Source organism: Prorops nasuta, unplaced genomic scaffold, assembly GCF_024137725.1.
Source record: "Prorops nasuta isolate Cenicafe-Biocafe unplaced genomic scaffold, Cenicafe_Pnas_1.2 PNAS00014, whole genome shotgun sequence".
NCBI lineage: Eukaryota > Metazoa > Arthropoda > Insecta > Hymenoptera > Bethylidae > Prorops > Prorops nasuta.
In genome coordinates, this window is record NW_027116811.1 from 3404199 (window position 1) to 3424253 (window position 20055).

General features: G+C 39.4%; 2 protein-coding genes across 3 annotated transcripts in view; one reads left to right on the forward strand and one right to left on the reverse strand.

Annotated features, from left to right (window-relative positions):
* hwt (heavyweight) overlaps positions 1-20055 on the forward strand; it is a 96643-nt gene that overhangs the window by 43532 nt on the left and 33056 nt on the right. The window contains exon 1 of one of the 2 annotated variants that reach the window (XM_066734892.1): positions 7876-7889. The exons of the other annotated variant lie outside the window; for it this stretch is intronic. The gene's annotated coding sequence lies outside the window, so the exon portion shown is untranslated. Of the gene's footprint in view, positions 1-7875; positions 7890-20055 lie in introns of those variants that run through there. 2 annotated transcript variants of the gene reach the window in all.
* LOC136778235 (uncharacterized) lies at positions 16660-18312 on the reverse strand. Its single transcript, XM_066734897.1, has 4 exons — positions 18104-18312; positions 17827-18011; positions 17265-17490; positions 16660-17185 (listed from the first exon to the last, which is right to left on the reverse strand). The coding sequence occupies exons 1-4, from the start codon at positions 18234-18236 to the stop codon at positions 16965-16967; spliced, it is 765 nt and encodes a 254-aa protein (XP_066590994.1). The 5' UTR covers positions 18237-18312; the 3' UTR covers positions 16660-16964.

Sequence of the window (20055 nt, forward strand, 5' to 3'; positions counted from 1 at the left end):
CATTGTCATAATGAAAAATACTTTAAGTGTTTAAATGCCATTGTAATAAGAGCATGAAAAAATACAGGTGGATATTTACGTAATTCTGCTTCTATTCAAGTCCTAGGGCGTTACGTTATTTCTCAGAGAATTACTCGATGTTTCTTTAGGTAGTAATACAGACTCATTGAGTTTATTAAAAATACATTTAAGCTCGTATTTTGTTACGTCATTTCTAACTTGGTTAAAGTTGATTTGTAAAATGATGATAGGCAGAAGCAATCGTCGGGATATTAAGTGGATGACTTTGGTGCGAAAGAGCTCATTGTGTACACGTGTGTGACACATTCTTGAATAATAAATGTCGCGCTCGTAAGCGTTACATTTTAGTGGTAGCTTTGGAGCGCGCCATGGGAATAGTGCGAAGTCCTTGCCTAGCGGCGTAGAGAAGAAAATATTTATTGCTCTATATATGGTATAAGTTTGGGGTCGAAAAAGAAAGAGGAATGCATGAAAAAAGATATAGAACGGCAGAAAGATATACCCGCCAAAATAAGCTTTACCCTCGACTCGCTCTCGCAAAGCTTCCCTCTCTCAATTCGGGAATGCCAGTTTAGCCAGCTTCGCGTCCACAGCCACCCCCTCTCCACCCTATTTCTTACATACTCTACCTTTTGTATCGCACTTTTAATTTCACTCCCTGTCGAACCTCTGAACGCCTGAAAAACTGCGGAAAATCGTATAAAAAATAGTTTCCCATTTCACCCTCACACGTTAGATCGCAAATTTTACATAAATATTTGCTACACGTGAGAAAATAATATTAAGGTTTCTTCCTCGTTAGTACGGCTCGAATTGGATGGTGCATTTCGATCAGGGATTTGGGCGCAAATGAAATCACGCTGGAATATCGGAAGAAAAACAAGAGAACGCGTGGGTCAATCAGAAGAGTAAACCCCGAGGCGTCGTCCTTCGCGTTGATGCGAATGCTCGTGGAATATCGGTCTAATCATCGTCGTGGCGTGAAGGACGCACTGCGGAAAGTTGCCTAACTTCGCAAAGATCCGTCAAAGCTCGGCTCTCATCTTTCGAAAAGCCGAGTTCTGCTTGGATTTCATCCAACTTCGCGTGGATTACCATTCGCTCTTCCGATTCCAGAGTTTCCGACAAGCTGTTCGTGGATGAATGTCCGATCTCATACGAGGCCGAGCTCGTATAATCGCTGACTATAAACTTGGATGCAGATCATTCGACCTCATTTGAAACTAAACCAGATTTCGAGTGTCTCCAGTGGTAAATGGGCGTTTTTCCGACAAGTAGTAATATATCGTTTTGGTCCGCCGGAGGCGTGGAACGCGAGGCTTCCCGACGAGAATCGATCGAGCTACCCGGAAACTAAATTTTCTATCCATCAAAACGTGCTCACCGACTCCGACTAATTCCTGCCTGATTACGAACCTTCAATACGCGACATTCGTATTACGTTGGGAGAATTATACTCGCACTGAGCGGATATGGTCACAATTAAATGATCGATTCTGTTGATTATTCAAATTTTATTGTCCTGGTAAATGATCCTTGTCTGGATAATTGATTGCACGCGATGAATGTTCGGGACTCTAAACTTTATCAAAATTGTTATATGATATCTTGATACCTTATAAAAATAGCTCGACTGTGTTGCTATTTTTGTATAATTAATACAGTTCGTATACACCGTTCTTTGACGTAGAAAATATGATGAAATCACGAGTGAGCTAAGTATATATATATACACGTAGCATTATCGATTTTCGTTAAGACCATTAGGATAAAGCGGAGTGACTCACATCAGTGTGCTATCGTGGTGCAGTTGCATGAAAGAGCAGGGGTTCATGATCGAAATCTTACAGAAGTCCCAGTGATCCTGATTAATGTTCGGGCAGTATCTAATAACGTACCCTATAATTCAGTGTTTTTTCTTTTCGAAACACGTCACGCTCTAACTTACTGTAATCGACGGTTAAGCAAAATTCTCGATCTTTCCTTAATAAGGCAAATTAAAATTTCTAATAATTATCTTAACAAGCCTCGGTACAAGATTATATAAATTTGTGGAGCGAAAATTAATATGTGCAATTATTCTTTAGCACCCTCAAATAATTTCGGTGAAAAGCCACACTTTTTTCTGCTCATGGCTTTAATCAAGATTCTAGGCCTCTCTCGTTCTTCTCGCGGCTTTGCAATTAGCATTGGACGTATTCCGGATGCTCGCGTCTGCCTCACGGTTACAGATCCGATTTAACACCAGGAATGTGTGTTCTTTGGGCGTTCTCTCTACCACCGACGCCTTCCCACCGTTTTTCCTAATAAAACGCAAACGTTGGCCATCCACCCGCTTTACTCCGTGAAATTGTAATTTTACTTCCTGCATGCTCGTTTTTTTCCTACTATTTATATTTTCCTTCCTTTATTGCTACACGCAGTATATTTAAAATTAAAAGTCTGAAGAATTTTTACTCTCCTACTTGTCATCACACTGTTCGCTTGGTAACTATTAAGCGTCCTATCAGAAGCTACAAACAATAACCGTGAACCGCGCAACAGTTAAATGAAAAGCAAAATGTCAAGAGGGTGTATGATGGTACTCGTATAACAGAAGGTTTCGTTACAAGCCTTTTTAAAATCTGGTTTTAAATGTGAATATTTACACAAAAACTCTTGAATTTTCAAGTGCAACATTAATATAAAGATTGTGCTTATAACTAACGTTATTGCATTTTTCATTTGGATTTTTATAGAATCTTTGAAGCAAGAATATTTCCTTTTTTAGTTAGCTAAATTTTTTGTATATAGTTAGCTAGCCGTGAAATGATATTTTGTTCCCGTACACCCTCAACGTGATCCCCCTCACCCTAGTCAAGCCGCGGAATGGCCGGTTTTGTTCCGCATGGGCTGTTATGATCATCCGATGATGGCTGTCAATATGTTACTCACGTCAGTCCATGTGTGCTTGGCGAGTTTTTGATTACGCGTCAGATTCTTCATGGTGAAAATATTGCAGAAAACATTTCCACGAACTGATGAAACAAATATAAAGCTGGAAAAGTGGTACAAACATATTGGAAGAAGAACTGTCCGGAGAGGATTAAATCAATCTCAAAAATTTTCATTTGTATAACTACCATTGTATTATTTTACCACAATATCCGTTTTGTTTATTCATTCGCCAAATATCCCTGAAGAGTCTTAACGAGCCATATAAATAATTCATATCTCATTACCGTCTATTATAAGTGGAGCTGTTATTTATTATGCACAAAAGTTTTGTGTTATTTAGTAGTTTTGGAACACACTCGACTCGGAAGAGTTAGGTGTAGGCGGAAAGAAAACCATTAGGTATGGAGAAGCCTTGAATCTTGAAAAGAGTCATGCATTTTTCCGCCTTCGACCATTTATCACCATAGTACAGAGAATCCTGCCGAGCCATTCGTTATCAGTCACTCCAGCACTTGTTTTTATCTCTCTGTTAATATTCCCTAATTTTCCAACACTCTTTAAAATTAAACCTCCATTGTTCCTCCGAATGATAAATAATTTAATATGACAAAGAAAGCAGGGGGTTTTCTTTTGTCGGTCGTAAAGAAATTAATGAAGTTTCGCATGAGCAAGCTCTTGGTAAAGCGGGACAAAAGTGACATATGTCAATTTCGTTCCCCATTCTAATTAAGCAGCATCATAAACATACTTCCGTTCGTTACCCTTGGTCTCATTGCTCCCACCTCTCTATCCGAGTTAGGGTGATTGTGCATACGTGAAGTGACTGGCATGTCCCAAGAGCTATTTTCCAATTGGCCAGTGTCCATAATTGAAGTCAGGGGCTCCCGTGGATTCCAAGTACCACGGTAAATGGTCGTAAAGCACGGATAACGGTGCTGGCCATTGGGGTTGCTACTGAGGTGGAGTACCGGAGTATCCATCGGCATTGGAACAATAGATTTAAGAGCATCCCTAGTCAGTCCCATGAATCTCGCACGCGTGACGCGCTAGAAGTCAATTGGTTGAAACGCTACTTTTACTCAGAGTAAAAACGATTGCTTTCCTACTTGGCTTATCCCGCCAAGTGTATCCAAGGATTTAGCCACACTCTTCGGCTCAACATTCGAGTGTTTGCCCTTCTAAAGTCCCATGAACAAATTTGCTCGATAGATTATTGCGAAGCTCTCAAATGCTTCCAGTAAAAACCACTTTTTTTTCTTCCAAAGCTCCTTTTCCCCCCAAAGCCGGGCGACGAAAATTCGGGAAGTACCCGTGAAATCTCTTACACCGATTGAAAATAATCCTCGCGTTGATTGCTTTTTCAGAGTTTTGAAATCATTTTTTTCGTGAGCCATTTACGCTATCACTTGATGGGAATGAATGTTCAAAATTCTTCGTGAACCCTGATGCATATAAATTGAGGATTAAGGAAAGATCTTGCTAAATTTTTCTTTCGTTCGTTCCCACCCCACGTGATGGCGTTTTGGTAAAAGGGATTGAATTATTGAATTATTAATATAGGTAATGAAAAATAATATGAATAGCATTATACCGCTGATGGATGTATTAATGCTGTTGATAGAAGGAAATTACGGTATGATATCTCAGCATTAAAAACTTTTCGAGGAATTCATAATAAATGATAATTTTACTGAATCCTTTGCGTATGCATCAGTTGAGCTGTACGTTTATCAGCATTCTATGTGTTTATCGACCGCTTGAAGTTTCTGCGGGACTCCACGAAAAACTTTTTCCATCAAGCGGGAAATAATGAAATTTTCCGGGGAAGACACGCTTCGCTCGTTGGTTCCTTGAATTTTCAACGCTCTTGTGTAGAGCCTCTTTTGTAAGATATGTTATTCTAATATCGTATATACACTTTTCACTTGGAATATTTTCATATTGTTTCCGCTTTTCTTACGTTCCCTTGCGCTACAAAAATATTTGCTCCAAACCGTAGCCATTTTTTAGAAGGACCTTTCAAAATATTTTCTATAGACGATTCCACATTCTTTTTATGCGCGCATTTTCAATCAATCCGTTTACGGACCATGAAATATGCGGGGGGGGGGGAGGGGGGGAGGGGGGAGTGTAAATCGAATGGATATTTTGATAAAAGTTTTGCGAAACAGTGGCAGAAAAAGTTATTACAAACGTCAGGAAAAGCTACACGTTAAAAATTATTTTCTTCCGCTCTCCTTTCTCAATTTCCAAATGGAAATCAAGCTCGTGGCAACGAGAGCGACCGGAGCCAAGCTCTGACAAGCATTTTTGACGTTCCAATGGAAACATGACGTGAATCAGTTTGAGCAAATATCGTCATTTTAGCGATCCACGTGTGCAATGTACGGTGGCCATTCGGTCGGAAATTTCAACTGGGGTTGCCCCTCCTGTTGAATATCATTTTCCCTTTCCAAAGTTTCTTTCCTTCTCGCTCGAAACCTGCATATATTGGCTTCCACTATATAACGAAACCCGAAAGTTTTATCTATCAGCAATTTGACGCACGTTGTAAGTTTTAACAAGATTTATTTATAAATAGCAATAACAGAGTGATTTAATTAGTTGATGAATATCAAACGTGGTTTCCACACGAACGCGGAGAATTTCATTTATGAGTTAATTAGATTGTGCGTACATGTACGGGCAATTATGGCGTACGCGTCAACATCTGCCAAGCGCGTTTCGCCTGTACTTAGGAAGCATCGTGTCGTTAGTAAAGTAACGTAGTGGTTGTGCGGCATTACACGTGTCCGCGAAGGGAATTCTGTTGTTGATGGAGCACGTATTATGGGAGGCAGTCTGCACCCTTCGCGCAACGTGTGCGTCTTAAAAATTGCGAAAGTGACTCTTCGCCCTGCTGCTCACCTCGAATCACGAAGCACTGTACCGCGTAAGCTTTTGCATTCACCTAACCGAACCAAATGTGTTTCCACCTCCTATACCTATATATACACATATACCCTATGCGTGCCACGAATTTATCTTTCTCATGATAAATAATGACCTCGACCCCTGCTTGACATTGTACAGCCGAAAGATCTTCAAGTATACGCCTTTCCTGTAGCTTCAGTTTGCTACTTCCTCCCCTCCCCGTAATTAGCTTCCGCCCCGCGAAAGCTCGAAGAGGCCATGAAGCGATTCAAATGCTGCCAGAGTAACGATGAAAAAAAGCTTTCAAAGCTTCCGGGTCTGAACGAAGAGACACTTTCCTTAAGATTACTTGGAGCAGTAAAATACTTGGCGAACTACTTAGGAAACTTTTTATCGAACGCAAATACGAAATGTACGGACGAGTCTCAAATTTTCCATACACCCTTCTGGACTTCAAGGGCTATACGATACGAGTGTAGAATTAGGGGAATGTGGGGTGAATGGCACACACGTAGGTTGTTTTACTGATCTTCTCTCCCTACGACATTCGACGCCGGAGCCTTGCCTGCAGTGGGCTTACATATATATATATATATATATACGTATGGAGAAGCCCCGACAGTTTTAAAATTCTACAGTTGAACACGATGCGAAATCAATGCAGACTGACAAATACCTTTATGGTTGAAATTTACCAATTCTGGATGGATGCGAGTTTTCCATCATGCAGACTTTCCTCCGCTATACCTTCCTTCTCTTGCCGTCCACTTTAGAATTTTCAGCATTCTCAAATATCGCTTTATCAAGAAATTATACCACAAGTTTTATTACGATCAGAATAGTATTAGTTACGATTCTTGATTCTCCTACACGGATGCAAAAATATTTAATAATATTGTTGAGAATGTGAATGTAGACGGATATTTATTTCACTATAGATCTACGGTTCTTTGCTTTTTGTTTTTAATGGTTGTATTCGCACCATTGAGCAATTATTGATTCGACTACAGTATAAAAATAGTATATTATCGATTTTGTCCTGCTTCCACGTCATTTGAAATGGTGTAAATAATGTAGATGTTGCAATTTATCAATATTCAATCTTCTATTTCTCCGTCTCAATTTTCTATTTGTTCCGGTAAACGTTCGCAATTAGGTTTACTTCTTCGTAGGTCAGGAATGGGGCTAGTCACGTAATCTTGCCGAGCGTAATGATAATTCATGAGAAACGTTATTCATACCAGAAGTTGGCCTGCACTATCCTGGATGCTAACTCTGAGGGTAGTCAGTGAAACTCACCCCTTGTGGCCGGTTCTCTAGATGCCCGCAGCCGTCCCTGGCCATGCAAAGTGAACCAGGGGTTGTTAGATTAAACTCCACCCCCTCGCGACGCCCCGGATGCCTCCGACGCCGTGGCGGGTTAAAAACAGACAGGAAGAGCATGAGTCATGCTCCAGGGCAGCTTCGAGTCTCTTTCGAGAACAAACAATTCTCTAGTTCGACAAATCTTCAATTGCACAATTTTTCGATGAGTTATTCTTTTACTCAGTACAATATTTTTTAATTAAATCATTAATATTTTTAATTAATAATGATTTATTGATTTAATTTGAAAAAAGTGTCTTATTGATAACAGATGGAGTTTCTATCAATAAAGACATTTTGTAAATTTTATTTAAAAAAATTTTTAAACAATGACACTTGGTTTTGTGAAATATATCAAATCTATTTAGAATTTGTGGCTCAAATTGAAAGGCCGGTTATATCATTTGCTTGACCTCGCTACATTGTAGCGGACAAATTTTGTATATCAATGAACAAAGGGTTGTTCGTGCTGAATGCCTAAAGGGTTTCGAGCAAGTAGGTCCTCAGGGGTCGATTTGTTCCTCAAGCTGTTTCTGACAGAGGATCGTTAGAAGTAAGGCTTGAATATTTTTCAGTTTCTACAATATGTATAACAAATTTTACTGGTTTTGTTTCAGGTAAGCAGCCAATGATACTGAAGCGATGAAAACCATGTAAGTTTGAATGAGAAACATTACGATATTATATTAATTAAACTATTTCACACTGCAAAATAATTTCTAAGAGCCAATGGAATCAAAATAGGAAGATCTTGAGCTTCGTGATCTCGGAGAAGAGTTGGATTTTAAATCCCCTCAGTCTCCTGCAGAGTACCATTAGCCCTTCAGACCCTCAATTATTTCCATAGAAACCATTCGGCCAAAGCCTTTCAATGCATCAATCTCGGCCAAAAGTTCTTACCTAATATAACGCTCGGTTAATTATTCACTCGACAAAGAGCTGCGAGAAGTTTTCGGATGATCAATAATCGTGAAATTCACGCGTATCAAGAATAATCTCAAGCTCGATGAACACACTGCATTCTCTCTTGCATGAACTTGAAAGTTGGTTCTATAGTGTAATCAAAGTTCACATGCCATAAAGTCTTATTAATAACCTCGGGTAAATCCGTTTTCTCTTGCCTCGGTAAATATCTTCGGGGGAGTGAAATTTACGAGTTCTGGAAAACAGCGGAACGCGTACGTGCAGCCAAGTCCTTTTTTACTTCTCACCGGTATACTCCACTAGACTTACCACTGACTCTACGGAAAGAACTTTCTCCGAGCACCTAATCCAATTCTCACGAACCACTTGGCCACACAGCTTCAAATGTGGCTACAAGGGTTTCTCAAGAGAGATGAATAAGTTTCGAAGAAAGAGTTTTGTGAATGGGCAACGTTAGATGGTCCAGTGGCGTGTCCGAGCACCACTTTACGCTTCCACCACTGGAAATTCTGGTTAACCCGAAACGGAATTTGATGAGTTTGGCCACCAACGACTTTCCCCAAGAAAATTATCTTTAGATGAAACGACGCCGTTACACGTCTCGCTTCTTCGAGGAATCTATTCTGTCCTCTATAAAACGGTTATCTACTGCTGATAAGAAATTGTACATCATCCCAAAAATTAGTTTAGCGCACGAACGGATTAACGAAAAGAACAGCTGCAAGAAAATTATCTTTGTGAAAGAATTTCATTCAGTCGAAATACTCATCGAAGCAGATCGCGAGAGATGAAAGTGGTTGGTGGATATATATATATATATATAGCTACAAGGAAAAAGGAAGATAAAGGAACAGGTCTTACGAGCCCCCTCACACGCGTCACCCTCGCATTTACATTATATCTTCCTACGCCCTTTCTTTAGATCCCTCATCTTTTCCTTCATGATAATGCTGATCCACGTTTTTCATTCACAGACTTTCTTCCTGATATTCCGTTTTCCTTATATATGATTGGACGAATCGGAAGTAGCGTTCGTTCGTTACTGACGTTAATCCGACTCAAGCTGGTTTTAAAGAGCGATTAAATTCATCCAAACGATTTTCAAGCGCGGAAAACGAGAAAATTTAATTAGCCGCATATAGCTTGATGTCTGATGAGGAAAAATAAAGGTTTATTCTCGTTGAGATTAAATTCATCATGGAAGATAAGCTACTCACAGACAGTGTGCGTTCACACTCACATGGAATTCTTTCTATGATTTTACAAAAAGTCAGTCGAGGGGTCGGAAATTCTCTTTTGAGGAATGGGTGTGACAAGCTACTGCTGACACTGGCAGTTTTACGTACGTGAATCTTTTGTCACGTCGTCTCGAAGTGTATTTCCTCATTAGTAGGCCCTTTGCGATTTTATAGTAAGATCTGGAAGAAAGCCATTTTCCATCAGGACCGAGACCATGAGTGGATATTCAGCTACTTTTCTTCAAGAATACAGGAGAGATCATAAAAAGGTTGCCAGATTTTATATTTTTCATCTGAATAAAACATGTAGAAGTTGTGTTCGAGCCTTTTGATTTTAGATTTAATATTTCAACATTTCATTCTCTTATATAATATTTAAGCTGGTAGAAGCTTCAGTTTCTGGTTAATTAAATTTATTAAATTTAGTAATGACCTTTGTACGAAACGTTCGTATTAATACTACTGCTTCGTGTATTACGCAATCTCCGGTAAAGACTGTGCGCTCCCTTCTTCAGAGATTTCTAATTCCATATTGAAGCCATATAACCAACCAAACTCATATCTTTCTCAGCATGGTGCCTGGCATAAGCATCCTCGACAATCTTCAATTTTGACGTGAGAGAAATGGTCTTACAAGTTCAATAAAATCTTTCCTCTCGAGCGCCTGCTTTGTTTGACTTTATTACGCAATAACGCGTTAATAAGATTTTTTAAAATAATTTCGTTTACTATATGAAATTATTTTGGACCAGGCTGAATTCGAGCAGATTTAAAATAATTCTTTCCAGACAGAAGAGGACGTCTCGATTAACAATTAGCAGTTTATGAAATTATGAGAGAAGCGATTACATAATTCAATGACTCGCGGATTGTGGGTGATAGCAAAAGAAATGAAACGGTCCAGATCGTCCCGAAGGAAGAAAGTTTTAATTGCGTTAGACAGGAGTAACTTGCTACTTAGAAGTTCAGACAGCATTTGAATGCAATTACTTTCCCTTTGAAACTATCCCTATCCTTCGGTTCTTGTGTCCTGAGTCTTGGTTATTCAACACCTCATCGAGATACCTCTTGTAAGGAAGTAACTTTATTCGCGCATATTTTTGAGTCTCCTGCAAAAGCAATTAACAAAAGTCCTCAAAACTAATGCAATGCGAAAACTTCATTTTTATTCACCATCAAAATTGGATATATTTACAAGTATTTATGGGCACTTTTCAATTGGACGACCGTAACGATTACGGAATTATTGCCTTTAACCAAAACTATTATCATGCATTGAAACCTTTATCGAGTTTCGGTTTAAATCATTCATTTGAATTTCAACGACTCTTTTTAAATCACTCAGTCCACCTACTTGTCGCTCAGTATTCCGGGATACGGTAATAGAATTTAGTCGCCCTTCACGGAACGCAGTGGGCTTCCCATTCGAACGACCGATATGCAAATGCTGCCGTGCAGTACAGGCTTGAAGGGCTGCATCGAAGTCTGGACCTTCGGGAATCCCCTATCTCAAACTCTATAACGGACACCCATGGTCCTCCGTAGACACCTGAAGCCAGAATCTTCAATTCTTCACTTATTTTTTCCATTTGTTTCCCACGATAAAAACTTTTTTCCACTTCCAACAAGATTGCCTCTGAATTACGTGGCTTATATGCCGGAAACCTCTGTTATTATGTATTATTTTCAGAAAAGTTTTGAAAAAATTTACACATGCTTCTTATGCAACCCAAAACACCCGGATTTCGCAAACACCTCATATGCCTAAGCCCCGCTCGCCCTCGGTGTTTACCTTACAAGAAAAAATGCTGAAAAAGCACTACCCTAGTCAAGATCCGCTCCCTTCGCGTGGAAAGGATTCGAGCTACCGTGAGTATTTTGATGACAAAGCCACATGCGCATACACACGCGAAATTTACATCTTTCCTATCTTCCGTAGTCATCGAACAATGCTCAATTCTCGAACAAAGAAATAAAATACTAGGCTGAATCATGTAAATTCATCAGTTCTGAATCGCTTTGACGATTCGTAAAATCAGAATGACAAGAATGTTTTACATTGCAAGTGGAACTATTAGCAATTAGTCAGAAGGCTGGAATACGAGTGTGTGCTTCGCTTTGTATACGGGGAAACAAATTCGTACGACGCGTTTTGTACACGAAAGCGTGGCTTCATTAGTGATCCGACTGTCCAGTTCGCAGTGATGGAAGCAGGCAGACTCCCTCGCCAGTCGATTTAGTATCGTGAATCGCGGTTGGGTGGGTCGAGTTGATTCCTATGTTTGGCCAAACAGGCAGCAATGACAGATTCGACAACCGCGGCGCGCGCACATGCTACTCACAGGGGTCTGCCCAGGTTATTTCATTAAGCACCCTATACGTTTTGGTAATAACTGTTGCAGAAGCATTGTAACTTTGGGTGGACAGCCCTCGGATATAAAATCTTGAATAAAATTGACAAAAACTCTCTGTCATTGCTGTCATGCTAATTTAATTAAAAATATTTTATATAGAGCGAACGTTTTTTATTAATAGAGCTTTCAACTCACTTTAGGGTATTTAAATGTGAATTGATCTGATATATATGCTTACACACAAAAAAGTCATGTAAATGGCTCCTTGTTATATCCATCGATATATTGGATATATTCTACCCTTGTCTGTGAAAATCCGATTGAACAGATATTTATAAGCAATTTAAAGCTAACTTGTTGGAATAGATATCCTTTTAGTGATCAAAGCTTCGATATATGAAGGATCGTACAAATATATATATCAAATGTAGAAAAAGGCTAATGTTCCTTTTGATTTTAGTACTGTACGATCGTTTAAAGCATTTTATACTTTCGGAATCCTATATGTGAAAGGTTTTCAGCACCTTATTCAGTTCCTTTGGTGAAATAAAATCAAATATGTAGACCATTCGTGGTGTATATCCCTTGGGTATGGATAATTCGAACACGAAGACGGTGGGACACGTGTGGTTAGATTGAAGTGCGAGGGGAGAGTATTCTGGCAAATTGGTTAAGCCAACGAGACTGAAACTCTTTTTCACCTCCATCCACCGTTCTTTTTTCCTGCAGGACTATCCATGGAGAAAGGACTGAGGATGGTAGGTAAGCACCGTCTGTCGAGACACGAAAGTCAAATCCAATCTGGAATGCCGCGTAATTCGGTAAACCGTTTAGATCAGTGACCGTGTGCGTGTCTATTTCCATCCTCTCCAATTTCGAAATTTCTGTGTTCTCTTCGAGAATACGATGTCGAGACTGAGTCGACGGTTGGGTGGTTAAAATGCTCTTGCAGGGGGTGGCTCGACCCTTTGGTGGTCCACCGCACGTTAGACGAGGAGCTACCAGCAACCCACCCTCGCCAGCCTCGCTAATTCTATGGCCAATTATGTCCCAAAGTCGCCCCCGCGTACGTGTTCCTCCTATTGGAATATTTTTCCTTTGATATGCTTTCGCTCAGTATATAGTACGTCATAATATAATCTCCAATTTTCCAAATATCAATTATTTTTTAGACATCTACACTTAATTTAAAACAAGAGCAACAATTTAATTATCGAAACACTAGATTTACTAAAATTGCAACTTTTTTCGATGCTGTTAAACTTGATTCGTTCCGTATGTTTTTTCATTTCCTTAAAACCCCATGATCTTTAATCCAACACTTTCGTACGTGGCTCCGGGCTTCGTCTACCACCAGAGAGCACTATCGCATAAACACAGGTTTACTTTAACATATGTGTGGGTGCAGACCTAAGCTTAGGGCTGTCTGAAGAGTGCTTTAAGGATTGGTGGATACAATTAAATGTTTTTCACATAAGACTAAAAAGGACGATAAAGACGAAATTGTTAATATAACATTTAAAACATAGTTTCGGTATTTAAATCGAGGGGTAAATTTTATTAATATAATTAATTACAGTACATTAATTTACACAAAATAAAAGTATGCAGAAAAGTTTCCGTTTTTGGATTAATTTGATTAATAAAATTGTTTAAGTTTGTATAGCAGGTTTTGTTGTTTGGCAGAGTAAATTTGTTTTCGCTTTTTGGTAAAAGGGAAAGACCGATCGACCGTATTTATCCGAACGGTGTCCTATTTTTCTCCGTCGTCTCTGCCACTTTCGTGCCGATATAAGATATGTAAGCTAATTTGCATGACTTCTCGCATGCTCCAAGTGCTTTCGTGACGGGACTGATAACTTGGCTCAACATTTATGGTATACTTGGGGCAAGTTCTTATTTACACGTGATCTCGACAATTTGGCAAAGACGTACGAAGGTCGAATTAATTGATTGAGATAGAAGTCTTAATGGAAGTTGCGTGGATAATAGACGTAAACATTCCCAAATAGGATTGATAAAACTTTAAACGCGATGATTACTCTGTAAAATAGAAATTTTAAAAATGTTCTGCCGCTATCTTCTGTTTACAGTATAATTCAATATCATCAAATTTGTACAGATATTCCTCATGTTTCTCAAGGGTTGTTATTCATTGAATTTCTGTTACCTTTTCCTACTATTTCTTTCTTTCTATTGACTTTTACGTCCACTGTTACTTTCTCTTTTATTCCATCCATCTTTATCTTTTGTGTACCAGCCCAAAGCGTTCTTTCTTCGACGTTCGAATTACTACTCCATACTTCAAACACCTACTTCATTGTCCTTTATTTCCATTAGGGTGCTCGAAGCCATTTGTTATGATTCTTTGGATCCCCAAGAGATGCTCTTACTTACAATAATCTGTTAGTCGTTAAAATCATTTTCTTGATAGATTTTAATGTCAGCATAATCTTCTTTGTATAGGTACTTATGGCAGTTTTGTAATAAAAAGTGTTTTTATACGAGAATACATTGCTTATCAACATTCAAGTCTCGAGACTCTATTTTTATTGGATTCGATCCCCTGCGTTAAAGTACTAGAACTAGCGGTAGGATTTTAAGTATGTAAATATTACTAAGGGGCTACGTAATCCTATTGGATGAAGGTAAGAAGTGCACGAAGGGCTGTAGACGATATAACTAAATTCAATGTATCTCTTATCTACGTTCTACACATTTCAAATTAATATTTTAAACAGTCTATATAAATATGGAAAATTATTTGTAAAATTATTTAAGAGTATTAGTAAAATTTAATTACAGTAACGAAATAAGAAAGTAAAAATACTCATGTGGAACAATCGAGTCGGATTTGCGTTAATGGTATTGATTATACTTTATTGATAGTGAATGTTCTGTCAGGACCTGTAATTTGGCGTTAATCCGCGAAAGCCTCTAAGTCTCGAACAGTGCTGATTCATCCGGGCCTTTCGAAAGCTCTATACAATATACGTATATGTATGTGCTACACAGTTACATAGTAAATATATTAGACACTCTGACGAGATTACCAATAAAACTGGTTAAAAATAGAGTTTATTCTGACTTACACTAGCTAATTTTTAATATAGGTGCATGCCTTATCGCTAAATTTGAACTAGATTAAAAAATTCACAGCTTCGTGAAACAGTTATTTACTCTGTTCATGGTAAACTTGCCAAAATTCTTTAGAGATGGTTTTTATGTTGGTAGAAGGAACTTTATTGTCTATTCTACAATGCAAGCTGGCTAAATGGAAGTTTGGCACGGAGAACAATTTTTCTTTGTAGATAAACCGCACATTAATCTTGCCCGTATCTCGAGGGATCCCAGCATCCAAAGGTAAACGCATCCTTGAAGAATAATACTTCTTCATGATGCGGTACTTTTTTTTAACCAATAAAAGATGCAAGCCTGTACCACCACAATTGTTTGAAAAAATCATTGGCGATGTTTTTTTAAACGCTTACTTAGGCGTAGATTTCAGTACGAGTCTGCGTACCATATAGTATCCCCACGGACTAGTCACGTGGCGCGTAAATATCATCAACGCGTGTATCTTAGGGGTTGCGTGACGTTAATAACTATGAACACTTGGATGACGTCACTTGTGACAATTTACTCAACACTCATGCATTGGACAGCACCCAGACAGACCATTGTAATCCTAATGAAAATTGCAGCCACAATACTTTTTCATATTAACAAACACTATTTATTAAAATAGGATTCTACACAGGATGAATATTCATTATTATTATTTCCTGTTATGCAAAAACGTTCAAGCAATAAATAAGAATAATGAATATTTTTAACCAAGTAGGTTAAGACATTTTTCATTTAGCGTGTTACAGTATTGCGATGGAATAAAGATTTAGGTTCTACTTAAAATTCTATACGTGCAATCTTTGTTTAGATAACTATAGAAATTCAAGTGACAAAGGCCACATTCAGGTGGCCAGTATAGTGGTTTGCTACGAAAGAGAGGGGCTCGCTTGTAATAGGTGTCCCTTTGGGGGTAGTCACGTGGCCTATATAACACTGAAGGTGGACGATAGCACCATGGTTGTGTAGCACCACGTGACGGTGTCCCATAAATAGTGTCTCGGACGCCGGAATTTCCATTATATCGCGTTCCTCTACGTAAGCACCATAAACAATATCATCGAACTCCGCGCCAAAATGGTCTCCCCCATTAGCTGTTCACGACTACTATTTATTACCCACCCGACCATTGTGATTCTTCGAATTTATACGAGGGACTCTCGCAGAAAAATCAGCAGCTTAGCCGCAAAAAACGAGTAAGGAAATTAAATCTGCGATAACAAATTGCACCACTGCGTTGGTACGAAAATTTGGTAACAATGGAAGGCTGCAGCAAATCGAACTAAATTTATTGCTTCGATTGAGTTAACATAACGGGTCACCCACGTTACACTAAATACGTGCAGCAAGCTATTCCAAGTCAGCTACGCATACTAATGAATCGCTGCAGGAACGCATCGATTATTGCAATGCGATCGAGACTATAGTTTCGGTGATAGTATCTTCGTGTAAATACTCGCTCGATTAACCATCCCTCTATGCAGATCTTGGAATGCGTTCTGTTCTAGAATATCAAATTTGCACACGAGTGACTGATTTCTCCTTAGATATATATTTGTCTATAATCAATTCAATTGTAACTTAAACGCAATTTAGATCCAATGTAAAACTGAAGGGTACCACCCTGATGTTTAGGACCGCAGGTGTTGATGACTGTGGCAAGTGGTTCAGTTGCAAGACGAATATTTCATGAGGATCGCACGAGTAAGTTTGTCCTCTCCCACTGCGAATGATTCATCCAACAGGGGGGGGGGGGGGGGGGGGGAGTTCCGTAAAGTTCTTGGTCGACGATTATAATTTTCAAACTTATCATCCAGCTGTTTCACTTTTCTTTCGCAACGTCCTTATCAAGACCGACGAATCTATGAATAAAAATCATTCGGAGGAAGAACTCATGAATAATTATATCCCTAAAAATCGAAAGCTCCCGTTTATCGAATATGATTGGACCTTTTTCACAAAAATTGATTTATTCCAAGCAATTGCGGATGGGGACAGTATGAATTTCGTTAGGTTAGATAGAAGAGAAGCAATTTGTGGCGATGCTGATAGAACGGTGCTACGATGCGTTGCGGACAAGCTTGGCTTAACAGCTCTCGTGATCCACTAGTAGAATATTAGCTTTGTGTACGTAGGAGGTTAGAGCTGTCTTGAGCTCCTCCAAGATCCTGGAGGACAAGCTTTTCTCCCGGGACCAAATCATGGAGAACTTGTAGCCAGAATCGTGGGAAGAGTCGTTCTTCGAGCAGACTACCATAGCAAGGTACGAGGAGTAATCCTTAGAGACCGTGATGTGTTTGAAGGGTCCTGCAAATGTAAAATACACAAACACATAATTTCTTCCCCTATTAATATTAATAGCACAATCATTTACACAAACCCATACCTAACACTTTTTTCGATCCTTCCAACTTCCAATTAGCAACAACATTGTTATTATTTATCGTTGCATTCACGTTGAAGGTCACTGGCCTATTCCCACGATGACTGATGGCGGAATACTTCATCGTAAAGCTATCTTCCGACGTTTTGGTCACTAAAAATTGCCCACAATTGCTCACAGCTTTACCACTCACAGGAGTTCCAGCAACCATGAACCATTTCCCTGAAAACTGATATAATTGTCTGATTTAAACGAATACTAGTCTGCTTATCATTTCGAGGGAGCGAAGGGGTATAGCCCGTGGTATGTTCTCGTAAATATTACCGACGCGTTTTATTTTCGAAAACACGCACAGAGCCAAAAACACTGGTCCACAAACATTCGAGTGATCGAAGCTCGAGTCACCGTGCGTGCGTACACAATTTTAGGAGTGAACGTGCTAGACTGTGCAGCCGGGTCCAATATTGACGCTATTTAGCAAGCTTGCAAACGCGCTGGCCGCTAAACTGCCACGTAGCTTGCATTGTCATAGTTCGGCACAGCTTGCGATGCTCACGCATATTACCTCGTTCAAATCCAACGGCTGGCCAGTTTCCGCCGGACAATCCGCTCGACAGAAATGCAAATACACCATAGCGATGATCGCCAGAAATCCGTAACAGCCTCGCATGCTTTTCCCCTCTGGTTCTCTTTCGTTTCGCTCGGTTCTGCGTCCGTCACCCTCGGCAGAGAGCATCAAACTGTCAAATCCTCAAATTTTCAGCCTCTGGATTATCTTCGAATTTTCCACTGGCCCCTAGCCCTCTATCCCTAATGCGTATATCAGTGTGACGAGGACCTACCTTGATGTATTTTTAGATTTCCAGCTGAATGACGCAGATAAGAACGCGCGTCACGCTCGCTCTCGGCGATATAGCAGCCTGCCTGCTGATTGTAGTGGCTCCCTATATTACCCGAGTCTCGTATCAGCAGCATTTGCAAACTCGAATCTACGCTGGGGCATTGATTGTTTTGTGCGAGATTTACACGACGTTTTGTGTTGGGATAATTGAAACGCCATCGTTATCCGCGATACATTGCTCATAGAGGATTTGTCGAGAGCTTTCCAAGTTTAGTGGGAAGTATCGATAGTATTCCGTGTTTTCGAGAATCTCGGTAAATATACATTTGAAATCTTAACTTTCGTACACATCGTTCCGTTTGTTTGTTTTTCGCCGAAGTAGGTGTAAGGACGGAGAGTCGTCCCTCGTTCGAATTGACATTGTTTACTATTAGGAAAGTTTCAGAGGAACAGCCATGGCATGTATCAACAATAATAATGTAAATTTACGAGATCCATCCGCGAGATCAGCCGAACTTTTGGTTCATCCACTGTTAACTCGCCATGATTACGTTTACTCGCTCCTAATCTCAATATTGGAAAATAATCAAGTTAAATTTATGCTTCGAATCCGCGTTTCGACGAGAAATTTATGGCTTTGCATAACAGGGAGTTTGAATAATTTTATAGGTTCTTCTTACCACGGGAATTAAAGGTACTGGATTTATTTACCAGGCTATATGTCAAGGGAAAATATAGCTTAGCCGTTTCTCGTGGTCGTGACAATCTCTTGCCGAAGGGATGATCGGGTCCGACGGTCTAATGGTCGTGTTTAATTTATTTGTCGACGTTATTACGTTGTGATTAAACTCTTCGAGTCGATTGTTCCGGGGCTCCTTCTCTACGGGTGGGTGCAGGCTAACTTTCAGTTTAATTAAAAAACCTGATCACTGTTTTTAGAATCCCTCTACTATTGCCACTGCGCTCTTCAGGAAACCCCTTTTCCTACGTTCGGAACACTCGCAGCAATCAACTGGAAACATTCTTCTTGCCTTACCAATTTATTTCAGCTCTCATCAGACACACTGTGAAGCGAACGAATTAATTTTCACTAAATTCACTAAATCTTCCACGAAATCTTGAATTTCGCGGTCTAATGAATGATAAATATAGCTGAGTCGTGATTATAATATTACGCTAGGAACCTCTATTTAATTACTTAATTAAATTCATACATCATGTGGCATTATAAGCACGATGCAGGCAGATATCGACGTCCTTTGTCAAGACCCTTCTGAACCGGAGATCCTTTCTAGATCATATCTTCCTATCTACCAGTTCCCCTCTAGACTGTAGAAGTAAGGAGAACTTAACTCCTGACTCATTGATATTGGCAAGAGTTTACCGTGACTAGATTTATGTAGTCTATACCAAACGAACAATTTTACACTCTCTATATAATTATATACAATTACTTTTATTACTCTTGTACAGTCAATTTGTTGTATAATTAATAATTACGGTAATGTCAATAAGAAACGAAGATATACTTATAACTTGAGAAATTGTATAATTAGTGAGCAACGTTATTTGATATAGCAGTAATACTCCCTCGTAACATTTGAATCAATTAATACCCTTAGGCTTTCAAGCTCTCTGCTATATTACAAACCAGGGTCCAGCGCAAAGTGAATTAATTAAGGATCTCGAAATATGAAAGTGAATCCATCGTAGACAATTGGAGATATCCATATTAGTCCATTCCGAATAATAGATCTGACACGTTTAAGATATTGACTCGCAACAAAGTCAAAATGTCCTCATCCTTCGCATCAGAACCGGACTAATAGCTTGATTATTGAATTTAATTGTTACGACGCCACAGGGAGAAATTGCTCTGTCGATAATTATGTTATCTTCAAGGACCCGATTATCCTTGGCACGCTTCTGCAAGGCCGCAATACACTGCCCTCT

Bases quoted from the DNA above. Each gene is read 5' to 3' on its own strand.
- LOC136778235 (XM_066734897.1), bottom strand. From the start codon at position 18,236: ATGCTGCTGATACGAGACTCGGGTAATATAGGGAGCCACTACAATCAG. The intron at 18,012-18,103 runs GTAGGTCCTCGT...TGAAAATTTGAG, and splicing joins AAATCTAAAAATACATCAAG to GATTTGACAGTTTGATGCTC. The intron at 17,491-17,826 runs GTAATATGCGTG...CAATTATATCAG, and splicing joins AGCCGTTGGATTTGAACGAG to TTTTCAGGGAAATGGTTCAT.